Source organism: Salvia hispanica, chromosome 6 (assembly GCF_029641045.1).
Source record: "Salvia hispanica isolate PSC_SH4W2 chromosome 6, Shi_PSC_v1, whole genome shotgun sequence".
Classification (NCBI taxonomy): Eukaryota; Viridiplantae; Streptophyta; class Magnoliopsida; order Lamiales; family Lamiaceae; genus Salvia; species Salvia hispanica.
This window is the reverse complement of record NC_142697.1, coordinates 20,494,584-20,509,224: the sequence shown is the minus strand read 5'-3', so window position 1 is coordinate 20,509,224 and position 14,641 is coordinate 20,494,584. Positions and strand designations below refer to the sequence as shown.

The 14,641-nt window shown below is 35.9% G+C and overlaps 2 protein-coding genes across 5 annotated transcripts; one reads left to right on the top strand and one right to left on the bottom strand.

Annotated features, from left to right (window-relative positions):
- Nucleotides 1–2,515: 2,515 nt before the first annotated feature.
- Nucleotides 2,516–6,273, top strand: LOC125207184 (ubiquitin thioesterase otubain-like protein). Of its 2 annotated transcripts, none has more exons than XM_048106420.2 (9): nt 2,516–2,670; nt 3,460–3,733; nt 4,272–4,337; nt 4,416–4,499; nt 4,615–4,737; nt 5,110–5,162; nt 5,257–5,306; nt 5,439–5,539; nt 5,803–6,273. In XM_048106420.2, the coding sequence occupies exons 2-9, from the start codon at nt 3,566–3,568 to the stop codon at nt 6,061–6,063; spliced, it is 906 nt and encodes a 301-aa protein (XP_047962377.1). In that variant the 5' UTR covers nt 2,516–2,670; nt 3,460–3,565; the 3' UTR covers nt 6,064–6,273. The 2 variants fall into 2 exon arrangements, with proteins under 2 accessions (XP_047962377.1, XP_088917984.1); XM_089061858.1 differs by having other exon boundaries at nt 2,556–2,809.
- Nucleotides 6,274–6,479: 206 nt separating this feature from the next.
- On the bottom strand, nt 6,480–13,609 carry LOC125207183 (protein MEI2-like 4). 3 transcript variants are annotated; one of them, XM_089061855.1, is made up of 15 exons: nt 12,944–13,609; nt 12,164–12,336; nt 11,951–11,996; nt 10,801–11,136; nt 10,270–10,691; nt 10,014–10,172; nt 9,778–9,894; nt 9,552–9,700; nt 9,290–9,363; nt 8,759–9,169; nt 8,007–8,661; nt 7,671–7,755; nt 7,519–7,587; nt 7,264–7,443; nt 6,480–7,099 (listed from the first exon to the last, which is right to left on the bottom strand). In XM_089061855.1, the coding sequence occupies exons 2-15, from the start codon at nt 12,227–12,229 to the stop codon at nt 6,941–6,943; spliced, it is 2,928 nt and encodes a 975-aa protein (XP_088917981.1). In that variant the 5' UTR covers nt 12,230–12,336; nt 12,944–13,609; the 3' UTR covers nt 6,480–6,940. The 3 variants fall into 3 exon arrangements, with proteins under 3 accessions (XP_088917981.1, XP_088917982.1, XP_088917983.1); XM_089061856.1 differs by having other exon boundaries at nt 8,759–9,166; XM_089061857.1 differs by having other exon boundaries at nt 11,951–11,990.
- Between the last annotated feature and the right edge of the window lie 1,032 nt (nt 13,610–14,641).

The following is a 14,641-nucleotide window of genomic DNA, read 5'->3' as shown; positions in this document are numbered from 1 at the left end:
GAAGTCAAACGCTTATAAGAGGTCAATGTATGAAAATCCTCATCGATATTCAACATTCTTGTTCAATGATCCGAATTATATTTAAAAATTTGCTGCTGTATATAGCATTAATATACAGCTCAGCTACATCTCAGCCTTGATTTTTCGTTTAGTTGAATCAAGTAATATATGACTTTTGAGTGAGTCTTGAATTTTTAGTCTCTTTAACTAGACCGGAAATTGGTTGGATCGTCGACTTATTGTAGAACTCGTATGTATTAAATAACTACATTCATAGTGAAATTAATTCTACTAAAAAAATCACTCGATCTTTGTGGGATTTGACCCTTGCGATGCCCTTATCTAGCAAATAGGTGTATTCGCAATAGATATTCGTGATCAAAGTCCACGTTTATTACAATAATCAGAGTTTTTATTTGAAAATAAAAGGTAATATAGCATATAAACGTTTACCCATCACTCAAAAGTAGGTTTTTTTTTTTGCATGGAAAAAACAATGAACTACGCACAATAATGAATTATATGTTGATATAATTACGCATACCATTAAGATAATATATAGTACTCCCTTTTACTTATCATGGCCCTACTTATTGTTTCACTAGGATAATACAAGACGATTAAGATTGTACTACTTATTACTTATATTGTTTATAAGTATCAATGTCTGTGATTTCAGCTGGTCCGATTTTGGAATTTCAAACTAGCCCAATTTAGAAATGTTGAATCCTTACGGATTTAATTAAGTTGTTAGGTTTTTTTATATAATATTGGAGTATAAGATTTTAGGGATACATTGCATGTGATTTTGTCATGATAAGCTCGCACATGTTCTAGTACCCCACACCATAGTACTACTACTTATAAGCCAACACACCTTTCATTTTAATCTATATAAATAATTACTAGTACTATTAATTAGTCCCACCTTACAATTTGTTACATTTATTAATCTCTGACCAAATAGAGAGCATAATTCGCATGATTCTATTTTTCAAGAGTCGTATCAACTCTAAATAACAAAGTTAACTAAGTCATCCTCGATTTGATATTTTGCCTAAAAATATAATTATAAAATTTATTAATGGGAAACATGATTTAAAATTGCATATTTAGTCTTATTTGATCAGGGGTTGGCATGTAACTTAGCTTAGGTTGTAGTACTAACATATAGTATGATTAATCATAATCATATATTAAGGATAAACCTAAAGTTGAAAATCTCACGGGGTAACAACTCAAAATCTAATAGAAGTGACAGAAGCAAAACAATAGTGCTAATAAGTACTCCATCCGTTCCATAATCGATAATTTCAATTATCGGTCGTAAATCATACTAGTATCAGTTAAATTGATAACTTAATCATACAATATTTTTAATCCTAATTCTGTAATTCATGGGATCTTAGATCCAGTTATATCTAATTTTTCTATATCCAACGTCCGACGTGAAGTTTATGGATTCAAAAAATAAAATCGTGAGGGTGAGACCCAATAAACAAATAACAGTAATAAATAAAATATTTATATAACTATTTTAAAAAATCGTTATGGTGTTGTAAGATAATCGAGTGTCCATAGATCGACTGTGGTAAGCGCCCCAAACTCAAGGTACACTACCAAAATTTCGCAAGTTCGCAGCCCGTCGTGCGTCGATGCGCGAAGAACAAATCTTCGTCAACCTTCAAGAAAACCTGATCGAAGAAGTTTGGACGCTCATTAATGTTTTTTAGAAATGAAGAACTGTTTTTTAATTTTTTTGAATTCTTTTTAATATTTAATTTTTGTAAAGTATTTTTAATGTTTTAGTAGTAATTTTTAGAATTTGTAGTTTTATTTAATTTTCAATTTCACAACTAAAACAATAAATAGTGTAAATTAATGTGAGAGATGTGAGAAAGGGCATCCATTGTTCTGAGTTGTGGTCTTGTGAAAAAGAGGAGAATGATGACGTGCAAGTAGTTGATGTTTGATGAGAGGGCATCTTAGAGTTTCAAGAGGTTCAAACTATGTTAAGATTACTCCATTTAAGGCCAACTAAGTGAGTTTAATTTAATTGATCAGGTGAACACTTAATTAAATAGTTAATTAAATAGTTAAAACTATGCTTTGTCATTCGATCTAACTTCAAACAGTTCTCGGTTAGTACTGTCAATACCGATCTAGTAAAAAAAATACTCTCTACGTCCCAGATAATTCGACTCAGTATTCTATTTCGAGTCGTCCCACATAATTTATCCCACTTCACTTTTACCATTTTTGGTAGTGGACCTCATATTCCACTAACTCATTCCTACTCACATCTCAAAACCCGTGCCGGGTCAAAGTGTCCCAAATTATCTGGGACGGAGGGATTAATAAATATAGCTAAAATAATTGAAACAATCAGTTATGGCGTAGTAGATAGGCGACGTCAATCGAGTGAGCTATAAGTTAATCGATAATTGAGTAATTATTTAAGCATTATCGATAATTGAGTAATTATTTAAAGTGAAATTGGATTTTTAAATACAAATACACATAAAAAATTATACAAATGGGCCCCTATTAATTCATCTTTCGATTCTTTCCACCACCGCTCTCTGTTATCGTGTTACTCTACTACGCAGATCATCTTTCTCTTTCCGAATTCCAGCCGATCCACTTCTTCTCTCCATCTGCTCCTACTCGGTGCCTTCTCTCCCCATATTGCTCCATTTTTATTCACATACATGAATTTGGCTACTGTTAATTGTTCAAACTCTACAGTATAACCGTTATTGTCTACATAATTTTGTTGTTCAGTGCTTGTTTATACTTGATCTTCTAGGTAGGAGTACTTCATTTTCAAGTTTTTATTTACCTTTTAGATTCGCTGTAAAAAATTTCTTAATTCTTGATAGTTTTTATTTATTTTTTCTTGGCCGCGACATTGACATATAATTTGATTCGGTTGAGTGTAGAAGAATTGAGATATAAATTCTTGTGAATTTCGTGTGCAGGTAGAGGGTGAATTACTAATGAAGGATGTGTAGAGTTTTTTCTTAGTCTCTTCTAGTCTTGAGTTTCTGTATTTTTGTGCATTTGGTGGTGATGTAGTATTAGTCAATTTTTAAGTGACATTTTGTTTTTAGAACTAAGATGCTCATTCCTACTCTTTTATTATAGCACATAGTATATGCCTACATTCACTTGTAATACGTCAATGTTTGCTATTTACACGATAAGTTAACATAAGACTATCATATTGACTGGTATGGGGGATTTTACTTCTATGATGAGTGATGACAGTCTATATAGTATCTGATACTTGGCGAGCGTATTGTTGTGCTATTCCCATAAAGTACAACCTGGTTGATAATAGGGAGACTCGAATTATTCTGCAATTGAACAATGACAATTTTTTCTCTGTCTGTCATATTTGCATTTGCCATAACATGTGATGGTTCATACAATCGGACAATGCTATCTACGTTTCAGGGGTACATTCTGTTTCTGGACATAAAACCACAACACCTGTTTGCCTGCTACCGTATTTCTATCTGACTTGTCAAGGACAGTAAATTTCCCAACCACTGCAGTAAAGATGCAGAATCCGGATGGTCAAGCAGCGGAGCCTGAAACGGAGACCAAAATATCGTTACAAACTTCTGAGATCAATGACTGGACAAATTATAGGGATGATGAGGTTATGCAGCAGCATTCCGCCATACAGGCAGAGGAAGCTGGGAAAATCCCATTTGTTGGTGATAAGGCAAGGAAGCCATTAATCCCTGGAAGCAATATTTTTCATGGATATGCTATATATAGTAGATCTATGATAGTATACATCTTACATTGGTAGTGAAGCTTCTTATTTGCTCTATTTTGATTTATACAATATGGTGAATACCTTTATAGTTATATTATTACTGGTTCTGGTGGATGACTGGATTCTTGACTAGATGAGTGGGGAATATCTTTTAGAGATCCTAGAATCGGTTTCATTTTTGGTCCAATCAAGATGTGTGTACAACTAGTTTATTATTTACATTTTGCACGAACTTGTTAATAAGTCGCTTGATTTGAAGTCGTTTTTTGTTGACCTGTTTATTTTATTTTCTTGGCTTTTTGTCCTTATAACTTTGAAAATCCATCTCTCTTATATTCTTATGAGGAAAATTGTATTGGTTTTAGATACAAAGCTGATTTTCTTTAGCTAATATAGACCATTCATTAAGTGATAATATCACAATTGCTCTTGTAGCATTTACTTAATTCATAGTGAATGACTTTTGGAAGTGATATACCAGGAGCCTCTCTCATCTTTAGCAGACGAATATGAGTCAGGAAACCCAATTTTGTTGGAGAAAATTAAGGTCCGCTTTATTGTTAGGCATTTTTCTCTGTCACATGCTTCCTATCCTCAGTGCTGGTAGCCGTTACAATATCTGTAGGTTCTGACCGAACAATATGCTGCCATCAGGCGAACAAGGGGAGATGGGAATTGTTTCTTCCGGGGCTTCATGTTTGCTTACCTGGTATGTTTGATAGTATGTGTTCTTAAATGCTTCGCACAATTTTATCTTCTTCAGTTGGAAATCATGCTTTAGTCTTCCGTATTTTAGCTACTGAAGCATTTACCCATCAAATTAGGACCATATTCTGGAATCACAAGACCATGCAGAAATTGATCGCATCACAGTCAGTGTGGAGGAATGCAGGAAGACACTTATTAGCTTGGGCTACGCAGAATTTACTTTTGAAGATTTTTTTGCGGTACTTATTTAACAACCTTTGAACAGTTTGTTTGCACCCTTGGTACTAACATAAATTCAACTCCTGATGCATGGTAGGTCCATGTCTTTGTCATATAGTAGTACTCTTTTATCTGGGACAAAAAACTTTAGGGTGATGCATTTTAATGCAAAAAATTAATTAGCTCCACTGTTTCTTTATTCGCGTGCCATATTTGCAATTCTGAAAGTTTTCTTGCATAACCAATATGTTGCTCTCAAGAACACAATTCATGTTATGGACAAAGCTTTGCACAGCTTAATTTTTGGAGGAAAACTAATTATTAGTATAATTTTTACCTGATCGGTTGACATCCTGAAACTTAACTTCCTGAATCTATCTACTTGTTTTCAGCTGTTCCTTGAGCAACTTGAAAGTGTTCTTTCAGGGAAAGAAGCTTGCATAAGGTTCATGGGATTTATTTTAATTGCGACTCTTTTTTCTTCTACAACCTGCTTTCGACTTTCCGTCGGTGCCTAATATTTGTTATTGTGGTTACAGTCATGAGGAACTTGTACAGAGAAGTAGAGATCAGTATGTATCTGACTATGGTGAGTAGCACTTACGGAACCTTGCAATGATATCAAGACAGACATGATAAATACATGTATATCTGTATATATAATTTGGCTGCTTATCATGTCCATAATAGAAAAAAAAAACTGACCACTTGTCTTTGCTAGTTGTGATGTTCTTTAGATTTATTACATCTGGCGAAATAAAGAAGCGTTCGGAGTTCTATGAACCATTTATTCAAGGATTAACTAATACCTCTGTGGAGCAGGTTGGTTTTGCGAAACATTCAATTCTTTTGTGTGCGCAAAATTTACTGTAGCATCTGAAAGACTGTACTATAAACTTATTTGATCCTGAGACCCATACTCCTTTAGGGTCAAGCAGCCTGACATTAGATGTGCTTATATTATATAGACTGAAATCTCTATTCTTATACTGGATGCAAAGAGGCTTCACATAGGACATTGTTTTAGTGTTTTTTATCCATGTTACTGCCACAATTCTGTTAATTAGATTCCTCCTCTGGTGCAGTTTTGCAAATCATCAGTGGAGCCAATGGGTGAAGAGAGCGATCATGTTCACATTACTGCATTGTCAGATGCACTTGGCGTCCCAATCCGCATAGTCTATCTTGATCGCAGTCATGATGATAAAGGCAGTGTGAGCGTGAACCATCATGATTTCATTCCTGTTGCGGTCACGGATGCTAATAGCGGTGGATTTGTGGCGCTTAAACCATTCATAACCTTGCTCTACCGACCCGGTCATTATGACATACTGTACCCAAAATAACTTGTTTTACCAGTAGCATTAAGTTTGTGTCTGGTAATAATAGAATCTCCTTGTGTGAATATGGTGGGATGATGTTCTCTTGATGATTTTTTAGACATTAAGCAAAGTAGTGATATATTAGGCTCTAATGAATCAGGAAAATATTGGACATCCGAACCTCTCTTTCAGCTTTTCCGACTACTAATCAAGTGGCAAACTTTGTTGATGTGACCTCAGGTTATTGAGTGTATGAAGTATATTCCTTCATTTTACAGTTTATTGGAGAGATTTAGGATTTGATTCTCATGACCTTGGGAACAGATTATGTTCCAAGAGCAAAGATAGGGTGGTACCCACTCAGTTACATACTAGTATACTATAAACATCAAATACAACAGAACAAAAGAAGAAGCCGAAAAAGGATATGTTCCACTAAGTGAAGATAAAAAAGCAGTGGGATAGTGGAAGAAAATCAAGAAGTGAAAGTTACATGGTCAAAAAGGAAATGATGCAATCCATCCATGAATGAAAATTGTTGCAGTTTGTTACCGACTTCTCTTAGCAAATTGCCCAAAAAACAAGAGAAGATGAAAGCTCTCTCTATACAAACACATACTACAACACAACCGAACTCCTCAAAATATCGACATTCAAAATTTCGAAGCTCCATGATGTTGCTCTGTTTCAGTAACTGCACCACAACGAATACTCCAACGCTCTTTGGTCAGGCAAATTGTCAATTTCTACTACACAACAATGCTTTCTCTCAGTCCCCAGTCACACTACTCTTCTGCTCTTCCCTCTTAACCATAACACACTTTAATGTACAATACCAAAATTTCCAGTACAATGACTAGCCAGTGTTGTTCAGTTTCTACGAGGTTAGTTGTCACAAAACTCAGTCTGAATCTTTACCGGAACCAGAAGATGAGTCCCCGTTGGAAAAATCATCCCCATTCAGAGAATTTGATGGTATGTCTTGACTGTTGTCATCGGAGGTGCTGGTTCGGGTTTTTCCAGGCCGTGGTCGAATGTTGGGACCCATTGGGAAAGGAACCTGCATTAACAATAGGCAAAGATATAGTACATTTCATATTATTGGCACCCTTCAACAAGTAATGACCGCATAAGCAAGGACCAGGGATTAACATATACGGAGAAATAACACTTGAAGAGATGACATGACGTTTCTGATTCATCTATCAGATACACAAAACATACCTGATCTCCGGCATTCGGACCATCTGTATGGAAAAGTATAGGCCGACATCTTTTGTCTTCATTCATCAAGCTTGAATTCTGAAAGTGAGCAATGAGGGCAGCCTTGCCCTGGATTCGAGCATATGCTAAAGATGCCACTTTTTCACTATTAAACTTCTCCCACTTCTTTCCATTGAAACTCTGAGAAAAAAATAAAATACTCAGTATAGTCAATTCAATACCAGATATATAGAATATGAGGAATATCGTGTATACCTGATAAAAATGCACTATAAGTGTAGGATCAGTCATGTTTATAAAAGCATATCCCACATTGCATTTGTTCTGTAAGAAGGAGAAACACGTTATGATCAAAACAATGTCATTCATGAAAAGGAAAATAAGTTACAGGGTAAAATAAAACTTGCCTTAAAATCAATAGGTAAGTAAATGAAATCATAAGTTCCTCTGTGACGTTCATCAATTGCAGCAAGAAGCATCTTCGACGTGTACCTATTAATACAGCCATAAATGAACATTAAATAATTAGGTGCTCAGAAAAAGAAAAACCCAAGCTTTTAAGATAATAGCTACGAATCCACATAGAAAGATCATGACAAAAATTAATTACATAAGTGACGTACATACACAATTCCATTATCTATATAACCTATTTGGTACTATACAATCACCGCACCATTCATATAAGAGTTACAGCTTGTATATGAATAAGGAACTCAAGAAATTACTGGACAACTACTTACTTGTTAGGAATGTTCTTTATCATAAGTGTAGTCCGCTTATCATCTCCACGTGCAATTCTCTCTAAATCAAGCTCAAACTGCTTTTTATTGTCAGGTTGACTTGAATTGCAATCATTTCTACGTGTCCTGGTTCGTTCATTAGGAGAATCAAATGAACTCATCACAGGAAGCATTTGGCCTCTTGCAGGAAAAATCATGCACCTCTGGTGATGGGGATGCAGTCCAATATTTTTGGAAGGCATTTGTAAGTCCACACAATTTCCACCGGGGCGCGGGAAGATGTTATGAGGGACATATTCCAATGGATGTGGGGAATTACCAGACATTCTCATGTTCCCAAGCGAACCAGGGTGGAATACAGAAGCAGCATCAGGCGACTCCCCTGCGTACATATTCCGCCTGTCCCATAGAGAAGGATTGACAGAAGGTGCTGATCCAACATGATGGCTATTTATAGATAGAAGTGGATTCATCATATGAGATGGTGCTCGAGGTACAGCATGCATCTGTGAAGGATGAGCAGCACCAATGCCATTAACAAATGACGGCGAGTTAGGCCATAAAACAGCCTGAGGTTGTTGTGGATGATGAGAATTACTCCACATGTACTGACGCCCGGGAGGAGGACAACTCCCGTTTCCAGAGGTACCAAAAACTGAAGAGAACGTAATTCACAGTTAACAGTTAGCACAAATGAATAAGAAAAAAGATGCATTAAAAGATAAGGGAAACCAAAACCCGGTCGTTGTTACCTTCATTTAACTCGATTGACTGTCCATTAGGGGTAATTCTACGGAACTGCTGGCCATCACTTATTTCTGGAGGACGGATATTAACATTTGCAGCTATATTACTTGGAGAACCGAAGAGAGGCCCATTTGCTAAACCATCGTGATATTCGGGAAGAGAATGCGGATGAAGATTCGACTGGCTCTGGAGCTCATATTTTGGGTGGTTGTGTGGATGGCCAGATTCAACAATGTTGGATTGGTTTCCAGATTCAACTCTTATTAGAGATGGTAAGCTGTTAGGTACACTAGATGATACACCATGTTGTAGCACATCATCCAGGAGAGGACCAATATGACCTCTATTTGTCGAGAGAGGGCCATGAATTCCATTCTCTGTACCAGAGAATGTCCCCCCCAGCGAAAGCGATCCTGCTATTAGAAAATATAAATATATATATGAATATAGATTACTCCATATACTTATGAACCATGTCATGAATTGTAAGTGAATGCAAAGAACATGAATCATCCAAAATTGAGAAATAAAATTACCAGAAAATCCACTTGATAGGTTATTCGAAGGGCTATGCTGCAAAAGAAAACCAGATTCTTCCTGCTCCAGGAATCTATACATGGGACATAATAAGCTGTTAGATTCAGCAGAAAGAAGCATTTGCCAGAGTCCAGCCAATTCATTAAAAGATAAAAGTGACTGTTTGTAAGATTGATTTAAAAAAGGAAGCTCATTAAGGAAGCACATGGAGATAATGGATGTGATAGTGGAAATGTATACTGGAGATTTGAAGTAACGCACCTTTGGGAGCCACCAAGTCGACCTCGTTCAAGCTTAATCTGCTTTCCTGCAATGTCACTCCGGTTCAATGCACGAAGTGCAGATTCTGCAGCTCTGACATCATAAAATTCTACATATTTATGATAAGACATGCCTGGAGAATCACGAATCTGCAAGCAGAGAAATAGGTAATGCTCAATACGAATGTGAACTAGACACTATTCAATTAACTGCATTTGAGCTTTACCTCCTTGACATCACCATAGACACCAAATATTTCACGGAGTTCATCATTTGAAACAGAAGAATCAAGGTTGAAAACCACAAGGGTACCCTGGTTTACATCCTTTTCCGATGGATTCTCCTGGAACAGATATATAGCAAGATAATACTTCAGAACATATCTATTTAAATTTCACAAACGTAAAGGGAAAAACAACAGGATTAAAGCAGGGTTGGAAAAGGCACATTTCCAGAAACCACCTTCGGAATTGAGAAATGTATATCAAGTTTCCGACGCCTCAATGGCTTATTCTGAAGAGCTTTCATAGCATTGCAGGCAGCTCTTATATCATAATATGAGATCATAACAAATCCCCTATGCTTGCATGCTGTATACAGGGTGCGGATGTCTCCGTATTGCTGCAATACCAGTTTGACGGCAAGAATTCACCAGTAAGAAAACGACCAGAAAATTATTGAAACACAATTTGAAATAGTGAGAGGTGATACCACTTACCTCAAAAAGTGTTCTCAATTCAGAGTCTTCAACGTTGCTATTTATATTTCTGACAAAGAGTGTCCTAGAAGGATGCTCACCAAAAGGGTGTTCCCCGCCGTTGGATCCCAGCTGATTGTTAGAATTGAAATCATAAAGTTCAGGATTTCTTTGCAAGAAGCTATCTTCTCCAAGTTCCAATCCTCCAACACTGCTAAAGAGGTCTAGATCCTCCACGTCTTCCACGTTATTAGATCTCATACCACTGCCAAACCCATCAGTCACACCAGAAAGCAAGTCATCGTCATCTGGTAGAAGATTACCAATAGTTTGAGCCTCAAGTTCTTCCAGCGATTCAAAAACTTCCTCTTCCTCATAATGGGAGGAAGCAGCAGCAGCAGCAAAGGAGTGACCATACGGGCCATTGTTAGATGACAATTTTACTGCAAGATAACAACATATTCATGGTTTTTATCATTGATTTGGCAGGTGCTTGGATGATGAATGGACAGCTTAAGAATTAACACAACTATGAGAAAAGAGAGTACATACAGTTTCTACTAAATAAATCCGACATTGAACTTGAGAAAAGGCCATTTTCATACTGAGCACCGGTGAGGTTTATTTTATCTCCATCAAAACAATATGGCACAGGCTCTATGTTCGAATTAGTTCTAGAACCCAAATCATGATCAACAGCACTCGGCAAGGAGCGGCTGACTGCTCCAATAAGATGATTTCCCAACGAAAGGTTAACATGTCGACCACGACTGAGATAATAGTCAGGAAGAGCAAAACCATTCCCCGTATGTGAATCCAATGGGATTTTATTTTCATGTGGTGACGAACCAACTCCTTCAGGTCTTAGCATCCCATCTAGTTTGAAACCTGAAAAGAATATAAACAAGTTTCAGAAGACCTCACCAAGACCTGTGGCTATATAATACAAATAATAACATCAAGACAAGTGTTATAATCTGTACATAACCATTTTCGAAATGTTACAGTACTTAGAATACATTTGACTTTTCATCCCAACCACAAAAGCATCGTCACTATTATTTAACATCAATTTCACAATAGTTTAATTCACTTCAAGTAAGACTCCTAACTTGCACAAACATATTAAATAGAGATTTAGTGGATATAGCACAATCATGCATGCCTCTGAATTTACACGTATATATAACCATCGTAGACTCATTGTATGAAATAAACTTAACCTTGAAGGTTAGTGAAGTGCTGACTTAACCACATGCAAAACCACCTTGATATCAAAGAAAATTGGCAATAACAATCTACTAACGAGGAGATTTTGTAACTATTAAGAAATGCCTGCCACCATGAAAGGATACCTACAGCAGTCGTAGCGCACAAGCTAGTCTTAGAGCAATGATAACATAAAAAACTACGAGTGATTAAATGTAACAGTATTAATAATTATTGATAAAAGCTGATAGATTTCAGTTTCCTACAATAAAGTTACCAAATATGCAAAGAATATCAGAAATTTAGCTTTTATAGAACAAATTGAGGCCATGCTGTAAGATAAATTTTCTCAGTAAGCACAAAAGTAATTTGCATCCATTTCCCGCCTACTCTATTTTCCACTTTATCAGATGAATATAAGTACTGGATTGGAAACCTTACAAGAAACATGAACATTCATACAACTCTATATAACAATATCATGAACACTCACCAGCATAACCACTCATTTGGTCCATCTTTTTTATACCAACCTGTTTCTGCAAATTAAAGAAGTAAGAAATAATGTATAATCAATCACATAGCAAGCAAAAGCATGTACGATGTTTTTCTGAAGATGAAGATGACAGTTACACAAAGTACACCAACAGATTGTAGACCCATAATTCTGAAGTTCTCTTATTAAATATTGTATGTGCAAGCATACCTCATCAGACAAGCACACCTCCTCTGAAAAGAAGGATGAAGGAGAAAAACCCCTAGAGTTCATCATTTCAGAAGGCTTGGTTAATCCTTTTAGAATAAATCAGCCCTTAGCCTCCAACAATCACAAAAAATCAGTTCTTGTGGAAGTTAAGAGGATATAGCTTCAGAAAGAACCTGCAAAGACAATTGGGACAAGGTTAACACCCGAAGAAAGAGAACATGGAAAACCAGACACATGAGCAACAGCTTGACAAGCAAGGCGAGAAATCACAAACAAAGACAAATGATCTAGTAGTTATAGTCCAACACGAAATGTAAGTGTCTAGCTAATCAAAATTTAAGTTAAAAGTAGAGCTGTTTCATTTGATATACATAGGTTGCCAATAAATTGTGTCAATCTACCTATAATTCAACAAAATTCACGTCGTAACAGCTGCATTTAAGATCTCACAACTTAAAAGGTAATTAATTGATGGCAAAACGATAACTCAAAATTTTCACCCGACAAAACTCCAACCCGAAATAGAATTCTCGAATTGTGCAGATCGAAGAAAAGCAAAAGTCTGCAACAATTCAAACTTGAAATCACCAGAGAGCGAGAGAGACGAAGGCAAACCCTTCCCACATCAAAATTCAGGAGATAAAACCAAAATTCAACACCGGATCACACAGTACAGAGCCTTGGGGAGCAAAAATTACTATCTTTGGTCTAAAAACACAAATTTCCCTTTTAGATCAAACGAAAGCCAGCTCAAATTTCAAAAAAATAAACAAAAGTCACCTGTGAGATTACAGCAGCATATCTCAGAAGTCGGAACGAAAACAAAGATAATACTGAAACTAAAAACACAGAAACGAGCAGAAGGAAGAGGAGAAGGAGTTTAAGAAGGCTATAGCAATTGAGGGAGAGAAACCGAAGGGAGAATCATCTCGGAATTTAAGAATGGGAGGGAAACGGAATAAATTGCGGCAAAAGGCAAGGGTAAGGGAGATTGGAGAAGAGATCTAGGTATCTGTGCCGTGCAAATAACCTCCTCCAAAGCTTCTTCGATGCCTTTCTCTCTCTTCATATTTTCCTTGTTGTTTTCCCTACATTGCACGTTAATCACATGTACTATCATCTATGCTCTTTCTTTCTCTCTCTTGTTTGAATAATTTCTCTATAAAATATGCATATGAATTCTCCCTCTGTCCTGTGTCAGACCCAATCGGCGTTTTCCAGCTCGCTTTTTTTCTCAGCTTTAGACCGGAGATTCCGTCACGTTCCGGCGAGGCACGGCGGAGATCCTGATCTCCTCCGCGCGCTCTCGAGCACGGAAAATTATGACACTGAATTTCAGGATAAATTCAAACTGTAAAACAGAGAAAAAAAGGGGAATGTTTAGAGAGAGAGAGGAGGAAATTAGAGATCAGTTTTTATGGATGATTTGAAGAGCGATAGAAATTGCAAGAAACCAACGAGAAAAATTAAAATAAATCTTAATTTAATTCATCGTCGTTCTTGTATTTACCCATTTTCCTGCTCTCCTAATAAACAAAAATGAAATCTGTAATATTTTTTTCATTTTAAACATATACTCGGTCCGTAAAGAGAATATCTCATTTTATTATTTGTAATGTTCCAATTTAAAGTCTTACTGTAGATGTCTTTTTCATTTTAGGCAAATAGACAACGTCATTTAACTAAAACTCATTACATTTACATTTTATTATTACTAAAAAATTAATATATTACTCCCTCCATTTGTAAATAGAAGTCGCATTTCTCAGACATGAGATAATAAATTGGTGGAATATGAGACCTTTTAATCATTTATAGTAGTACTAACCGGAGACTCATATTCACAGAATGATTGAAATGGAAAAACGGAACTCCTATTGCGGATGAAGGGAATACTATAAAAGTATGGTCCGCATTCCATTACCTCAGTTCCCTATCTTTCTTCACAAATTCAATAATTTCCTAAAATCCGAGTAGAGTCAAAATGAGATTATAAATGAAGGATGAAGAAGTACTGTTAAACCGGGTTTTATCCTGTACCACGCATTCTTCTTACAACGGACAATTCATCAATCATACTATCATCTGAAAAAAAAGAAAGTTATTGAAGTATTTACTCAAATTTACTACACTTGTAGTCTTCTGTAACTATATAAATATGTAATTATATTGATTGTTATGAGTAAAAGATAATGTTTAGATTTTGTAAATCATTAAATACCTTAGTATGTTTCGAGTAGACTAATGAAATTTTTAATTTTGTTTGTCGCGATGTGTAAACAATTAAATGTGAGATGTCAAACACCTGAAAATCAAATTTACTTAATTTATTATCTGTTCGATAAGCAAGTGCAACAATGGCAATAAAATCTTGATAAAGTGTACCCTAAATTTGCTCAAATATTCAACATAAAACATACTCTTCCTTCTAAATAAGGAAAGATTAACATAAGTGAGACACAAATAAAAATTTGTTCC

Coding starts and splice junctions, on each gene's coding strand:
- LOC125207184 (XM_048106420.2), top strand. CDS start 3,566: ATGCAGAATCCGGATGGTCAAGCAGCGGAGCCTGAAACGGAGACCAAA. Junction 4,338..4,415: donor TTTTGTTGGAGAAAATTAAG/GTCCGCTTTATT, acceptor CAATATCTGTAG/GTTCTGACCGAACAATATGC. Junction 5,307..5,438: donor TCAGTATGTATCTGACTATG/GTGAGTAGCACT, acceptor TGTCTTTGCTAG/TTGTGATGTTCTTTAGATTT.
- LOC125207183 (XM_089061855.1), bottom strand. CDS start 12,229: ATGATGAACTCTAGGGGTTTTTCTCCTTCATCCTTCTTTTCAGAGGAG. Junction 10,173..10,269: donor AATTGAGAACACTTTTTGAG/GTAAGTGGTATC, acceptor CTGGTATTGCAG/CAATACGGAGACATCCGCAC. Junction 9,895..10,013: donor TACATTTCTCAATTCCGAAG/GTGGTTTCTGGA, acceptor TATCTGTTCCAG/GAGAATCCATCGGAAAAGGA.